Source organism: Plecotus auritus, assembly GCF_963455305.1.
Source record: "Plecotus auritus genome assembly, chromosome: 2".
NCBI lineage: Eukaryota > Metazoa > Chordata > Mammalia > Chiroptera > Vespertilionidae > Plecotus > Plecotus auritus.
Genome location: NC_137771.1, coordinates 65,476,032 through 65,491,829, shown reverse-complemented (window position 1 = coordinate 65,491,829; position 15,798 = coordinate 65,476,032). Strand labels below are relative to the sequence as shown.

The following is a 15,798-nucleotide window of genomic DNA, read 5'->3' as shown; positions in this document are numbered from 1 at the left end:
TCACTGCTCTAAAAACCCTGTGATCCCATTACCCTTTACTCATCCTCTTTTTAACCCCTTCCTGTCCTGGCAACCACTGATCATTTTATTGTCCCTATCATTTATTGTTTCCAGAATCTCATAGTTGGAATCATACAGAATATAGTCTTTTCAGTTTGGCTTCTTTTACTTAGCAATATGCTTTTAAAGTACCTCCATGTCTTTTCATGGTGAGCTCACGTTTTCAAGAGGTAATTCCATTTTGTCAGCAAGTCGCTCTTAGCGCGAAGTCAAATACTGGCAAATTAGGGGCAAGCCAGGATAAGGGAAATTTGTTTTTTTTTTCCACATTTTTTTTATTTGAGTTTTTGTTTTGTTTTCTTTGGGAGTTTTTTTTTGTTTGTGGCGTTTTTTGTTTATTTTGATAATTTTTAAAATTAAGTCCAGTGGTTCTTTTATGGTTAGTAATTTTTGTCTCCTGTTTAAGAAATCTTTGTCATAATGTCATGATGATATTCTATTTTCTTCTTTTCTTTTGGTTAATCCTCACCAGAGGATATTTTTCCCATTGATTTTTAGAGAGAGGGGAAGGAAGGGGAGAAACAGAAACATTTGGTTGCCTCCCGCATGCGCCCTGACTGGGGCCCCGGGATCAAGCCTGCAACTAAGGTACCTATCCTTGACAGGAATCAAACCGGAGACCCTTTAGTCCAAGGGCCGACTAGGGCCTTTTGGAAACTTAGTTGTTTTAGTTTCACAATTAGCTCTATGATTCATTACAAAGTAATTTTTGTGCATGGTATAAGGTAGAAGTCAAGTCTTATACCTACTGTCACTTTTCCATAAGCAATGTAAAAGGGAGCACCAAGTTTTAAGCTATGGCCTTAACTTGTGTCACTGGGTAAAGATGTACACTGTACACTCTGGAAAAAAGCAAACCAAGAAGCAAATCGATCCATAGTTGTTAAATATAATCTTAAGAGGGTTTTCTGAAAGGAGAGCTGAATTTAAGTACAAAATGTACACAGATAACTTGAATGCTCTAAAAATCCTTACTCTGAATTTGCCATACTATTTAATTATCAGGCAGTTCTTGATTGCAGTGGTTCCTAAACTTTACTGCCCATTTTAGAATTACCTGGAGGTCTTTGAAAGATCCCGATGTCCAGGCTGTACCCCATACCAATTAAATCAGATGCTTGGGTGTGGAAGCCAGGCATCCCAAGTCTAAAGATTTCCAAGTGATTCCAATGTGCAACAATATTTAGAAACCACGATCGTATCAGAAGCCAAATAACTGTGCTTAGTGTTTCCACATGTGTGATCTTGTTTTTACTTTTAATAACAACACTGCAAGGTAGGTTTCATTTTCAGCTTTTTTTGTTTGTTTTTAACAGATGAGAGACAAACTCAGGACGCAAAGTCACATAGCTCTTTAGGATTAAAATTCAGGACTGTTTAATTCTAAAATTGATCAATGTTCTTTCCACAACTCCATGCTTTCTTATTAGCATTTCTTAAATGGCAGAAAGGTAAGTGGAGATTATATATTTTTGTGCCTCACTAATTCAATAATTATTTATTGAGTCCCTATTATTTTAGGTGCTGGAGATACAATGGGAAAACAGACAATGTCTATGTTCTTGTAGAACTCACATTTTGAGGGAGTTAGAAAATAAACAAGGAACGCCAGATCATTCTAGTTGCCATGGATATAAAATAGTACATGCATGAGCTACAAAGTCACTTGGACAGAGTATTGATAGCATTATGAAGGACGTGCTCTCAGAGCAGGTAACATTTGATCTCAGACCTAAATAATAATAAGGAAGAAGCTAGTCACATAAAGTTCTGGGGGAAAATTCCAGCAGAAGGAACATCCAGTGCAAAAGCCTGAGACAGGAATGAGTTACTGAGGGTCACATAGGCCTGTGTAGCTGGCATATAAGTGTGAGGGGTGACAGTGGGGAACTTAGGAGCCTGGATGGAGATGAGGCTTCACAAGGGCCTACAGACCATTCTCCAAAGGTTTGGATTTTCTTCTAAGGTCGGAAACAATTGGAGGGGATTAAACGAGTGATATGATCTGATTCGCATTTTAAAAGTTCAGTGTGGCTGCTTTTTGGAGAATGGATTGGAGGACAGGATGGAAGGAAAGAGATCAACTTTATTTTTCTGTTCTTCTTTACCTTTCTCTAATCTTTCATTCTCTTCTCTGCACTTTAAAAACTCAATCTACAAACCATTATCGGGGGCCAAACATAGTAAGCACCTGCACTGTAGGGCTTAGGAGAGTTGTGGGGTGGAGACTGGAGTGTGGAATTCCGGACAGGATCTGCATAATAGTGGGGTGGGGGATAGGGCAGCCATTTTCAACCTTTTTCATCTCACAGCACATAGAAATTCATTACTAAAATTCTGTGGCACACCAAAAAATATATTTTTTTGCTGATCTGACCCAAAAAAACTATAATTTTGATTCATTCACACCAGATAGCTGTTACTGTGTTGGCTGTTATCATTTTTTGTATGTGACAGTCTAAGGGAAAAGAGGTCAGTGCCCCTGACTAAACAGGTATTGCATGTTTTAGAAATTCTTGCAGCACATTGGCTGAAAACGCTGGTAGAGTTTTAGGATTCAAAAAGAAAGAGAGTGGCAATACAGATGGGTCGCCTGTTGGGGGCTCTCAGAGCCTGAGTACAGTAAGAAAGGTGTAGACATGGCTCAGCATATTGTCAGGGCCCAGAGAAAGGTGTCCCCTCAAAAGGTGTGAGAGCCTGAGCTGGTGAAGAAGGTATCTGTAGGGATGTCCAACATCAGAGCTTGAAGTAGAAGGTAGGAACGGGGTGAGGAGGGCGTCTGAAGAAGGTCACTCGATAATGCAGTGTGTCAGAGGCAAAGTAGGGTTAAGCTGGGTGCTCACAAGAGGGAAGGGCCAGCAGCAATGATGGAAGGTTGGCTGCATACTTGGGGGTTGATCAAATAAAAACTTTAGGCTAAAGTAATCAATCCTGTAGTATTGGATTAAAATTAGAGGTATCAGTGTGAATGTGATAGATATAGAAATAAATATATTAAGTTTGTCTACTGAGAGAACCTGGAATATTAACATATCATTAGCAATAAATACGCCAAACACCTAGATCATGTCTCCTAAATATTCTCCCATTAAAAAGAATCAGAGTTCATTGGCAAAATGTCTAATTCCAGGGCAAAGTATAAAATAAGTCTGGAATATCTTACACCAGAAAGTAGGCAAGTGTTCAAAGAATGGGCATGTCCAGAGGGCACAGAAGCCAGCTTGAAGGGGCTCCCACAGGCCAAATCTGGGACAATTTCAACATTGAAATAATTAGTGATAATAATAGATTGCAATTCATTGGATAAAACAGGAAACAATGAGTCAATGTTAATATAAATACACAAACATAACTAATTAAAGAATGGGTTATTGGCAGAGTCTCAAAGTACCTCCCAATAAAATACTAATAAGCTATAAAGGAAGAAAAAAATAACTTTTTAGTAGAGAAGCCTGGCAGATACCTCCTTAAAAAAAAAAAATCAGTACCAGAGCAAATTGAAATCCCATGCCTCCTGATGGAATGCAATGAAAGGAATACACACCACTGTTTCCTACTGATGAATCTAGTCATTGGAAAAACTCAAAATGAGGAATCTTCTACAAAAATAATTGACATACACTCTTCTAAATATCAAGGTTATGAAAGTTAAAGACTGAAAAATCATTCTAGGTTGAAGGAGACTAAGACATGACTACCAAATGTAATGCATGAATCTGAATCAATTTAAAGGTGATTAAATGAAAAGAAAAGTTAGCAATAAAGAAAAAAATACTGCAATTGTTCAGGCAAAAGAAGAGGGTGGTAGAGGTAGAACTGGTAAAAAGTGTTTGGATTTGGAAAATACTTTTAAACTTAAAATGATGACTTTCTGATTTTTGTCCTGAGCACCTAATTAATAATAGTGGATATTAAAGAGGTAGGAAAGACTGTGGGGAGTATTGAAGGTAGGGAATAAAGAGTTCTGTTAAGGACATATTTTTCACTTATCTATTGCTAAGACCATCCTTTTTCCCTATCACCATTCCAAAATTTAGTGTCTTAAAATAACAATTATTTATTCATGATTCTGCAAATTGGGCTGGATTTAGCTTCATGGTTTTTTTAATGGTCTATCCTAGGGTCATTTTGGAAACTTCTAAAACGTCAACTGGGGCTGGATGATTCCAGATGACTTCACTTGCATATCTGGTGCCTTACCTAGCATAAATGTACTGGCCGAAAACTGGCCAGGGATCATTCTCTCTCCAGCTGGGCAGCTGGACCTCTTTACATGGTGGCTCAGTGTTCCCAAGAGAGCAAAAGTGGAAGCATTCTGTTCATCAGAGCAAATGACAAAGCCAGCCCAGCTTCAGAGAGAGAGGAAATATTCTACACCTCTTGATGGAAGGAGTAGCGTACGTGCACAGTGTTGATGATCTTGATAGATAATCTACCACAAATATGTTAAATTTGAAGGAATTGTTAGTAAAGTTGGAAATGGGATTACAGGAGTTTGGTGATCAGGGAAGACTTCTGGACTGGTTATATGAATGTGGGAGTTATTAACAAAAAAATGTTTTTAAAATCATGGGCCTCATTAAAAAAAAAAAAAAAAAACTTGGAATAAGGGTTGATAGAAAAGAGAGGAAGGTCTAGGGCTGAGCCTGAAGTGCTCTCACATTTAAAGATAAGACAGAGAAGAAGGCGACAGAAGAAACTGAAGTGGCCCATGAAATAGGAAGAAAACTGAAGTTTATGATGTAGTGAAAGGCAAGGGGGAAAAGTGTTTCAAGAAGAAGGCCTATCTTGTTAAAAGGTCAAGAAGTGGCTCTTGGATTTGGTTACATGGAAGCTATTGGCAACTTTGATAATAGGGACTTATGTGACTCAAACTGGGTACCCCAACCACAGAGGCACTCAACAGTGGGACCGTTTTATTTTTTATTATTTTTTAAAAATATATTTTATTGATTTTTTACAGAGAGGAAGGGAGAGGGAGAGAGAGTCAGAAACGTGGATGAGAGAGAAACATCAATCAGCTGCCTCCTGCACACCCCCTACCGGGGATGTGCCCGAAACCAAGGTACATGCCCTTGACTGGAATAGAAACAGTGGGACCGTTTTAAAAGCCACAGGATAAATGTGGTTATCTTATGAGTGTCAGTTTTACTCAGTGGTAAGTATTTTTAAATAGTTTGCATATTACAATAAAAGAGACACATTAGGAACTAATGTATAATATTTGCATACATTTTCAAGATACTATACTATGTTCTCCCCCAAAAATGTTATGCTTATAGGGTTTAGGGCCACATTGTATCAGCTTGACCTCTGGAAGGGCTGGAGAATGAGGTCAGCCATGCGGGAATCAACTATGTGTACATGAGCTAGCCCCAGTAAAACTCTGAACAACAATGCTCAGGTGAGCCTCCCTGATTGGCAATGCTCCATGCACCTGCTCACATACCTTTGCTGCAAGAAGTTAACACTGTCTACCGTTCCACTGGAAGAAGCCAAATGGCAGCTCTGCATGTAGAAGTCTCTGGGACTCTGCCCCATGTACCTCTTCCCCTGACTGATTTTAATCTGTATCCTTTTGCTACAATAAAATATAGGCATGAGTAAAACAGCTTTCGGTGAGTTCTGTGAGGCCTTCTACCAAATTATCAAACCTGAGGTTGGTTTGGGGGGGTCTGCAAGCTTGCAACTGGTGTCAGAGTGAGGATCTTCTCCCAAACTTGGCACTTTGGGACCATCCTTTTTCCCTATCACCATACGTACTTGGATGGAAAAATCTGAGGAACATTTATCTATACATACACCCCCCTAAATTATAATCCACAGTATTTATTGACCATCTACTTACTTAGTGGCAGGCACTGAGCTGGTACTAGGAATATGTAAGTGAACAAAGCATAATCAACTCCTCCCCTCAAGGAGCTCAGGCTTGTGCTATAGGACTGTGAAAGAGGAGTGACTAAGAGACATATTCTCCGCCCCCAGAGATTAAGGTACTCTGTAAGTGAGCGGGCATCCTTAAGTGGAGTCTGTGAATGTTAGATGACACCAACTTTATCACTTTCACTTGGGTATCATTCTCTCTTAGTTCACTAGGAGTCGTCAAGGATTGATCTAGAGCTTGGAGGGTAAGATTGGAGTCAGAGGCCCAGATTTGGGAGTCATAAGCACAAGGTGGTTAATGCCATAAAAAGGGATGGGCAGTAGAAAAATGTTAATATTGCTGAAAGATGGTATAAGATAGGGTGTCCCAAAAAAGTATGCACACACGTTGAATATAGTTTTTATTAAAATACATTTCATTTTCAAAATTGAGATATCAGCTGTTAATGTGTGTATACTTTTTTTTGGACACCTGTATGTTGGGAAACACCAACCTTTAAGAGCCATACAGAGTCATGCAGGAATGGAAGGAGGATGACAACGAGAAACCAGAGAGTTTGGGGGACTCTGGTGTGTGTGTGGGGGGTGCAATCCAGAAGGAGTTTCGTCAGAGAGGGTGTTCAGAGTGCACTGGAATGGGATCAACCAGGAGAGGACTCCGTGTGTGACTTCCATGATGACCGAGGAAAGCACACTGAGTGATTTTTTTCTTTTTTAAAAAAAGTCTTTATTGTTGTGAGTATTACAAATGTCCCCCTTTTTACACCCCCCCATGACCCCCCTTCACCCGGTTCCCACCCCCCAGGCCTTCACCACCATATTGTCTGTGTCTATAGGTAAGATCTTTGGTTAATCCCTCCCCACCCCCCTCCCCCTTCCCTCCCTCCTCCTCCCCTCCCCCCTTGCCTCTGAGATGCGTCAGTCTGTTCCATGTTTCCATGCCTCTGATTCTATTTTGTTCACCAGTTTATTTTGTTCATTAGATTTCTTGATCGTTTATGTTGATTTTTAGATTCAACTGTTGATAGATATGTATTTGTTGCCATGTTATTGTTCATAGTTTTTATCTCTTCTTTTTCTCTTTTGAAGAGAAGATGCAGCAGGATCAGAAAGAAATACTGGTTTTCTCTAGGCAAGACCTAATGGGAGGTGACAGTGAAATGACAAAATTCTTAGCTCTTCTGTGCCTTTAATAAATACTTACTGAGTGCTGAATGTTTGGCTGGGAACACTGACCGAGGGCCTGTCTCTTCTCAGTGCACCTGTCAGGAATGAGCGAAGTAAGCCCCTGCTCGGGAGCATGCGCGGCTTCTTCAGCCAGTCCTTCAGCCGGGAGCTATAGCGCGGCATGGCCGCCAGGGGGCGCACCCTCCCCGCGATTACGTGCGAGATCGGGGGCGGGGGCGGGGGCATCGGGGCTGGGGCCTGTGACAGCTTCCGGCTTCCGGCGGAGGCCTCGGTCCCCAAGAGTCGCCGTCATGGCAGCCGAGGAGAAGGACCCCCTGAGCTACTTCGCAGCGTACGGGAGCAGCAGCTCAGACTCCTCGGACGAGGAGGACAGCAGCGAGCCGGAGGAGACGAGGCGCAGGGCTCCAGACCCGGCGAAATCGGCGGGCGGCTGTGGGAACAAGAAGCTGCCGGGCCCCGACGAGCTGTTCCGGAGCGTGACTCGCCCGGCCTTTCTCTACAATCCGCTCAACAAACAGATCGACTGGGAGAGGCACGTCGTCAAGGCGCCCGAGGAGGTGAGGCCCCCGACCCCACTCTCGGTCTTGGCCCCGGCCTCCGCCCTCCGCCCTCCCGAGCCGCCTCCTGGACCGGAAGTCCATTCCCCCACCCGCAGTCACCCCCGGGGATGCCGCGCCCCCTCCCCCCTCCAGCCCCGGGAGCCCGGGCCCCCTCCCCCGCCTGGTGGGTGCCCGGTCGGACCCGCAGCCCCGCCCGCTTGTGAAGAGACCCAAACCTCCGCGCTCGGTGCCCCTCCTGCGGGGCCAGGACTAACGGTGGTGACTCCCCCGCCCCCGCTGCAGCTGGTCCCCGAGACCCCTCCCCTTTGACGCCGAAGTGCCTGCGGTGCTGCCTCCAAGACAGTGTCTGCTGCAGCCTCCGGAAAGGGTCAGCCTTGGCGTAGTGTCTGAGACTGGATTCTTCTTTGGTAATTAAAAGTTATTAGCTTTATTCGTATAGGGAACCCTTTGGCTTTTCACTTAACAGTATTGTGATTTGGATGGAAAAAAAATGTATCTTTAAACTTAAAAAAGTCAACCTGAACAATAATCGAACGGCAGGGAGGTGCATGTGCCCTACTGATTCTGGGAACCTCGGTTCCTCACGGTGCCTCATGTGTTTGCTTAACAGCCGCCAAAGGAATTCAAAATCTGGAAGTCCAACTGCGTACCACCGCCGGAGACCTACACTCCTGAGAAGAAGCCTCCCCCTCCAGAGCTGGATATGGCCATCAAGTGGTCTAACATATATGAGGACAATGGCGATGACGCCCCGCAGAGCGTCAAGAAGGCCCGGCTCCTGCCGGAAGGGGAGGAGACGGTGGAATCGGGTAAGGAGAGGCAGGCTCTGGGGGCAGTACCTCTTGGTCCCGGTGATGAGTTCAAGAAGATCGGGATACTTGATGAAATTCAAATCTAGCGCGTTAGCAAATTAATTAGGAGAGTCTTTGAATACTTTTTACTGTGTTTTTTTATTTTAAGATAGTACGTAGTCAGCTTCGAAGCGCTGCTATCTCAGCCAGTAGTATTTGCTCTGTTTTAGAGAAAGAGAATAAATTATTCAGGCTTTAGAGTGAAATCTCTGATATCTCAGGCAGTGGTATTATTAGAACAGCGGAGTTAATTCATGGATTCTTTCTTGTGATTGCTGTTGTGAAGGCTTCATATATGAACGCAGTTGTGGTTTAAAGCGAAAATTAGTGTGACAAAACGAGCTTACCCGAGTAATACTATATAGTAATTAAAAATAGTAATGACCTCGTCGTCTTGCCTTCGTCATAATATCATAATTTCATCTCTTGGACTTTAAGTAGCCACAGTAATCTCTGCTGCCACACTTTTATTACCCATTTTCATCCTTCACACTGCAGCTAATAATGTTAACTTTCTAAAAATCATACCTGATTATGTAGCTCACCTGTCCAGTACCCTCACCAACAGCATAGAGTCAAAGCCTTCTGGGATGACTCTGCCTTTCTCTCCACGCTCCTTTCACCTGGCCCCTTTCTGGCACTTTAAGATCTTAAAATTCAGACCTGAATGCCCCATGCTATTTTATAGTTCCATGCCTTTCAATATATTTTGCACCATAGTCTGGAATGTTCTTCTCTTCCTCTTTGGCTGGGAAACTCATTTATCCCTCAAAATCCAAGTCGAAGAAGAAAATCTGAGATTATTACCTCCCTCTAATTAATTATCTGTACCTGTGTATTCTAATGCTGTTGATTGCACTTACCACCTTTTATGTGATTAGTTATTCACTGTCTGTCTCCTTCATGAAAATGAGTTCCTTACACAGCGGGGTAGGTTTTATTTATGTTTGTATCAAAGTTTGCAGTAGTATACATTCTAAGTACTCAGTGGACAGTTGTTGAGCTGGACTAAATATTTTGGACTATCATTTTAATGAAAGGGTGTACCATTTTTTGTTAAACAGATTTCTGATCATCTTCCCATAAATCAAAGGCAACCTACTTAGCTCTTTTCTGCAGAGAGTTTTGTTTAAGAGCAGGAGTAACTAACTGGTAGTTCTTTAGTTTTTATTCTATATGGCTTTTTCATTTCTTTCACTGATTTCCCAATGTGTATTAGAAATCACCAAGGCACATCGTCAGCAAATGCATCGTTTTGAAGACACCAAATGAAGGGGGCATTTAAATACCTCATATTGTTTAGTATTTTATATCATCAATAATAACACTTTTGCATAAATACTCTTTAATCTTTACAACACCTTGTGAAAATGTGGAAATGAGAGCTTGTGTGACATGTCCAAGGCCACAAAACTAGAAAATGGCATGCTCTAAGGTAGGTACCTTCACAATTCAGGTCCTTAAATGGAAAGGACACATTATTAAACTGGAATTTAGTCTTTTTATATTTTTCAAGCTAGAGTGCATAAGAAATATTCCAAATATTTCATAGGAAGTATGGCAGCAAGGCCACTAGAGTTGACGGTGTGACTGGGGTGCCATACACAGGTGCTCTCCTTTTTCCTCTGTGGAAAAGGCGAGGATTATATATCCAGGACAAGTGGAAAGAATTTTCTTTTTTCCAGCTTGCCTATTGAGTTCAGATAGAAGGAATTCCAAATATGTGGCAAACTGCTATTGCCATAGTTATTTTCTGAGCTTTTGATCATATGATGGTCCTCCATCAGAAAGTGAATGTTGGCAATATCAAAAAACAAAAGGACCCAAACACACCCGACCAGTTTAAAGCTGGATCATAAGATTAAAGGATAATCCTGAAATCTGTCTTCTTATAATAAATACCTTCTTTTAATTCATAAAATACCTTGTATTAAGTTTTTAGAGTATCACAGTATTGTGCTTACTTTTTCTTCCCATTTTCTGCCCTTTTGTCCTTTTTGCCAGTTAACTTCTTCCAGATATTTTAAGAGGAATTGGGAAAGGTTCAAAACTGGTCATTGAATCTTGCTATTTATTAGCATCTCTTGTTTAGTGGTTGTAAAATATAGATCTGTAAGGCGCTTAGATAATGAATTGTAGCTTTATTAACAATCATGAAAGCTAAGCTCAAGTAGCTAATGCTTTTCTTAATTTAGAAAATTAGCTTGTATTAATAATTTAAACTTATTTACTTCTGGTGACATGAATTCCATAATAGAAAAATTGTTTTCTTATTATTGCCTCTGTAGTATATGGCACAAAGTAGTAAAGCTGATGAAGGAACATTTCAGGGTTGTGGAGATTTTTTTTTTTTCCTGCTCTGGTTTTTAAGGCAATGCCTTGTTGTGTCACTAGATGGCATTAGCTCTTCTGTTTATATCAGTGGTAGGAACTTACTTTTCCAGCCTTAGTAATTTGTGTTTTTGTTGTTATTCAGTAAATGCACTTGTAACAAGTGGTGGATTAAAAGCAGAAGTGTCTTAAGATAATCTTTTTAATATATGTTAACAGATTTTTCTAGTAAAGTAACTTTAATTTTTATATTAGTAGTGAAAATAATCTCTAAAGTCAAGCATGATGATAATTAAACTCCAGTTAAAAACCATAGGCTTGGTTTATTTGAGCTGTATATTATTTTACTTGGTTTGTAGAGCAAGGGTCTTTGTGTATACATAATAAACTACTGATTAAAACTTTGGTTTGTAAATTCCTGCGATGATTTGTTAAGCTGAATTGTCTTTTATCTTACTGTCTACATAAATCCATAGTGCTTTATGAAATGTATGAATAACATCTCCATGCTATGTTTGAAGATGAATGAAGATGAATCACCTGTTTTTGATATTAATTATTGCCCATATCAACAAAGGAAATATTCTGAGTATGGTACAGTTAGCAAAAGGAAATTGAAGACTTAAGGTTTTAACTATATTTTCTCTTTAGTTTTATGATCTGATATCATTGGCTTCCCAAATTTTTTAATATAAAGGACCCTTTCAACATCAAAATAGTTTTTAGACCACCCCGTAATAGTTGTTGAACTTTGAGTATCTGTTGTTGATGGAGAATATAAAGTCAAAAGTTCAATGAATTCAGTAATGTACTTAAAATAAATTTGTATTTTGTAAATCATAGCTTCTACAAGTTATTTATTCCATCTATGTAGTGTTCTTAAAATAAAGCCACACATTTGTTCAGAGAAATGGGAAATTAGCAGCTAGTCTGTGCTACCCTGTGTTTTATTGAAACATGTAGTTGGATATTTTTTTTCTTTTCTTTTTGTTATTTTTTTCTTTTTCTGTTTCTGTAGTTAGATATTTTAAGTTGAAAAAATGGTCCACTTCTCATTTTTGACATTTATATTGTCAAATTAATTTTTTGCAGCTACAGACATTAGAAAAGTTATAGAGGACATAGTTTTAATGTAAGGTTCTTCTCCATTCTCCCTCTCAAATTCTTCACAATATGAAGGAGAAAAGATGTCTGTTTTTCTATTACCATTGGAATATTCTCACCCTGCTAGGAACGGGATAGTGAGGGTAAGGGGAGTAGAACTAACTACGTAGGACATAATTGAAAACACAGTGAAACATCTACCTGTGATTTTTTTTTAACTGCAAAATATAAGGAGCCTAGGGATAAGATAAGGAAGTTATTTGTTGCGGGGGGAGGTGGGGAGGGGGGAGAGTTAAAGCAGATTGGAAGGGAAAAAAATATCTGATAGCCACTTAAATAACATTATGGTTAGATTGTGTGTTTGTGGAAAATAATGTGTTCCATTTGTACAAAGTGTAGATTATATATTTAAATACAACATAGGCTGTGGAATACATGGGAATAGCTTTTTCAGAACGAATCTGATTTTTGTATTTTAGGTTACCTTAAATATAGCACTAAAGGGCGAATTTTGTATAACAATTGAAAAAAATCCCTTTTTTCACTTGCACTTTAAAATCAGAGTTTTAAAAGTTAATTTTTGGATTTTTTTGGGAAACTTTGAAAGAAACATTAATTGAAGCTGATGGTATTGTTACAAAGTAAATGAAATTATAATGCTTTTTAAAAATTACTGATTGAAACTCTTCCTTTCCTGTTTAAAGATGATGAAAAAGATGAGCATACTTCTAAAAAGCGCAAAGTAGAACCAGGAGAACCAACAAAGAAGAAAAAGTAGAAAACAACAAATGACAAATTTTGAACTGCGAAACTTACTGATGAAATGGTTTTTTTGGTCAGATAAGTTGATATTGTAAAATATGAAATGTCATCTCCATGAAAGTACCTGTTAATAAGTATTGCTGCAGCAGGAACTTTCCACTGTAAAATTCACTTTTTATTTAAAACTTCTATGTATTTAAAACTCAAATGGTGACTTGTGATTGTGAAGTTGACAACACTTGGAAGCATTCTTGCTATCACAGAACTGGTGACTTGCTTTGAGATTTCCGTCAGATGTTGACATGCCAATGTCCTATGAACCTTTTATAAAGGAATATATTTTTAAAGTAAATGTAATGTACTGTGAACTTGTAGGGTGCTTTTCAACAGTGTTTGTACAGTGTAAATAGATCATGGAAATAAAATTACTTATTCAATAGTACTATTACTGCATTACATCAACATTTGAATATTTGTGACATACTCTCTTTGCCATGTGATGTTAATAGTAGGTATTACCATTTAGGGATTTCCTCCTGTGTTCCAGGTGCTTTGTACAGCCTAGTAAAACAGGTATTAGTAGCCTTATCTATAATAATAAAAGGGTAATATGCTAATTAGACCAGAAGTCCTTCCTGATGAAGCCAGGGCTGGAGGGAAGCCAGCCCAGTCAGGGTGTCTGCAGGTGGCCCAAGGGAAGCCAGCCCAAGTGTCGGGTGCCGGAGGGAAGCTGGTGCTGGCGGGCAGCTGGGGGAAAGAAGGCCTAATCTTGCACGAATTTTCGTGCATCAGGCCTCTAGTTTTATAATGAAGAGTAACATCCAAGGTTACACAGCTAGTGAACAGTGAATTTGGGATTTAACTCATGACACAAGCTCTAAAATCATCACACGAAACCATCTATCTGCCAGTCTAAATTTAGGAACTGGGATCGGCATCTTTTCTAGGTACCCTTATGTGGTAGGTAGTGGAGATCCTCTCCTCACATGATTGTATTACTGCATGTATCATATATGTCTTATATTGTAAAAATTCATAGATTTCCCTGTTATAGTTTGCTGAATACAAAGAGTTGCCAGATGTCAAAAATAAAAATACAGGACACACAGTTAAGTTTGAATTTTACATAAGCAATAAATAATGTTTTAGTATGTGTAATATTTAAAAACTATTTCTACTAAAAATTTGTTTACCCAAAAATCAAATTTAACTGGGCGTCTTATAATTTATCAGCCAACCCTACTTCTACATGGTTTCTCTACCCAGCTCCTAATGCTTGCATATAGTAATAATCAAGAAAACAAGATTGTAGTCAGTAAGGTAATCTTTGATTTGACTTATATGGTCCAAAATGTAGTGCTGTTATTTGTAACATTTTGAACAATAAAAGGAAAAAATACACTGCATCAGTCTTTCCATGATTCTTACCTTTAAGAGACAGTGTTAATTATAGGACACACTGCATTTATAATGTAAAAAAAAAAGATACTAGCTTTTCAGTTTTAAAAAATCCCCAGTCCAATTGTCTCCCCCCCATACTGGAAGCCAATCTTTAAAAAACTATAAAATTTGTTTAGTTGGGAACATGATCAAGTAGATTAAAATTTGTGTCATTGAAAGTATACCAGCCATGATGTTTTTGGAATAAGCAAGGAATGTAACAGTATGATGGTTTCTAGTATGTCTCAAGCTTACAAAAAAACAATTCTGCAGCTGCCTATCCTCTAGGTTTACAAATGTATGAATCCCAAAATTGAAGTAATTAACAAAACAAGAAACGGTTTAAGGTTGTGAAGTCTTTGTATGTGAATAATTTGGAGGGGGATGGCATCAACTGGTAAAGCATAACCCAATGTGGCACCAAATTAAATGGAATTATAATTAATGAGGCAAAATGTATCGTCTGAATGCACGTATTGGTGAAACAGATAGCTCAGAAGATGCTGAAATATTATAAAAGAATGAAAGCAAACCATAACCCCACCAAAAAAAAAGCCCAGCAAGCCACTCTGAAAGTCTTTAAACCTTTTGTTCCACTCCCATTGGTTCAACTCATCTCACAGCTTACACCAATTAGTTAAGACAGAACAAAAGCTCACTATAGCAGTCCCCAGTGGTGCTTTGAGCCTCCTTTCTAAAAGGTAACAGAATGGAGAGGAAACAAATACTAATCTTTTTGGAGGGGTTGTATGTTCCAATATTTTAGGACAAGTAGTGGCCACATTTGTGAGATTATTAAGCAACTTCTGGGAATTGTGCATCTATGATACATAGGCCAGGATAGTTTTCATTTGGGAGGGGGAAGGGAAGATAAAAGGAAGGAGGCTAAATATTTTGAAACAGTTTCAGCCATTTGTATCTTGGGTTTTTTCTCAAAATATGGCCAATTAATGGGAAGGGAGATGAACTTGCTTATGGATTTCTTCACCTTCCACAGAAATATCCCTGGTTGGAAAGCAGACTTCCCTGGCACTTTCTACATCTGTCACCACATTAGAGAATGGATTCTTTACCCCTTCAGAGATGTTTTGGGAACATGTTTGCTCAGGTGTCCATGTGAGTTCTCAGGTAAGGAGCTGCTTGGTTTAGCTAGTGAAAATCCAGTAAAAAAGCTTAGAAAAAATCCATATAGATAAGGAAAATCCTCTAATCAAATTGCTTCCTTGTTAAGAGAATCAAATCACTTGATATTTCTGGTAGTTTGCTCATCTTTAGGATAAGGAAGTTGTATCAGGCATGAAGGACTTTTTTTGTATAAGGATAAAATTGAGAAAAGAACTTAAGCATTTTTGGGTCATTTTAAAATTTAAAGTGTAAATAGCCTTATAGAGCTTTGTGGAAAATATTCTAAAAGGAATCAGCATTGTTGAGAAAATTGACACTGCTTTTTAGCCATTAAAATTTTCAAATGAGAGGAGAGACAATTAAAATATGAAAGAACTAATGCAGGTTTGGACATGACCTACATATATATAAAACATGTTGCCACATGATTGAGATACAAAGCCGTACCAGAGATATTTGAAAAATGTGATTATTTTATAGATATTTGAATGAAC

At 39.1% G+C, this 15,798-nt stretch overlaps 1 protein-coding gene across 1 annotated transcript; it reads left to right on the top strand.

Annotated features, from left to right (window-relative positions):
* The first annotated feature begins 7,365 nt into the window (after window positions 1-7,365).
* On the top strand, window positions 7,366-13,181 carry LOC308242382 (UPF0690 protein C1orf52). Its single transcript, XM_080656575.1, has 3 exons — window positions 7,366-7,688; window positions 8,302-8,500; window positions 12,682-13,181. The coding sequence occupies exons 1-3, from the start codon at window positions 7,422-7,424 to the stop codon at window positions 12,753-12,755; spliced, it is 540 nt and encodes a 179-aa protein (XP_080512701.1). The 5' UTR covers window positions 7,366-7,421; the 3' UTR covers window positions 12,756-13,181.
* Window positions 13,182-15,798: the final 2,617 nt, after the last annotated feature.

What these genes read in the sequence shown, in the direction of transcription:
- LOC308242382 (XM_080656575.1), top strand. Translation starts at nt 7,422, where the DNA reads ATGGCAGCCGAGGAGAAGGACCCCCTGAGCTACTTCGCAGCGTACGGG. An exon ending in TCGTCAAGGCGCCCGAGGAG is followed by an intron (nt 7,689 to 8,301) that starts GTGAGGCCCCCG and finishes TTTGCTTAACAG; the next exon opens with CCGCCAAAGGAATTCAAAAT. An exon ending in GGAGGAGACGGTGGAATCGG is followed by an intron (nt 8,501 to 12,681) that starts GTAAGGAGAGGC and finishes TCCTGTTTAAAG; the next exon opens with ATGATGAAAAAGATGAGCAT.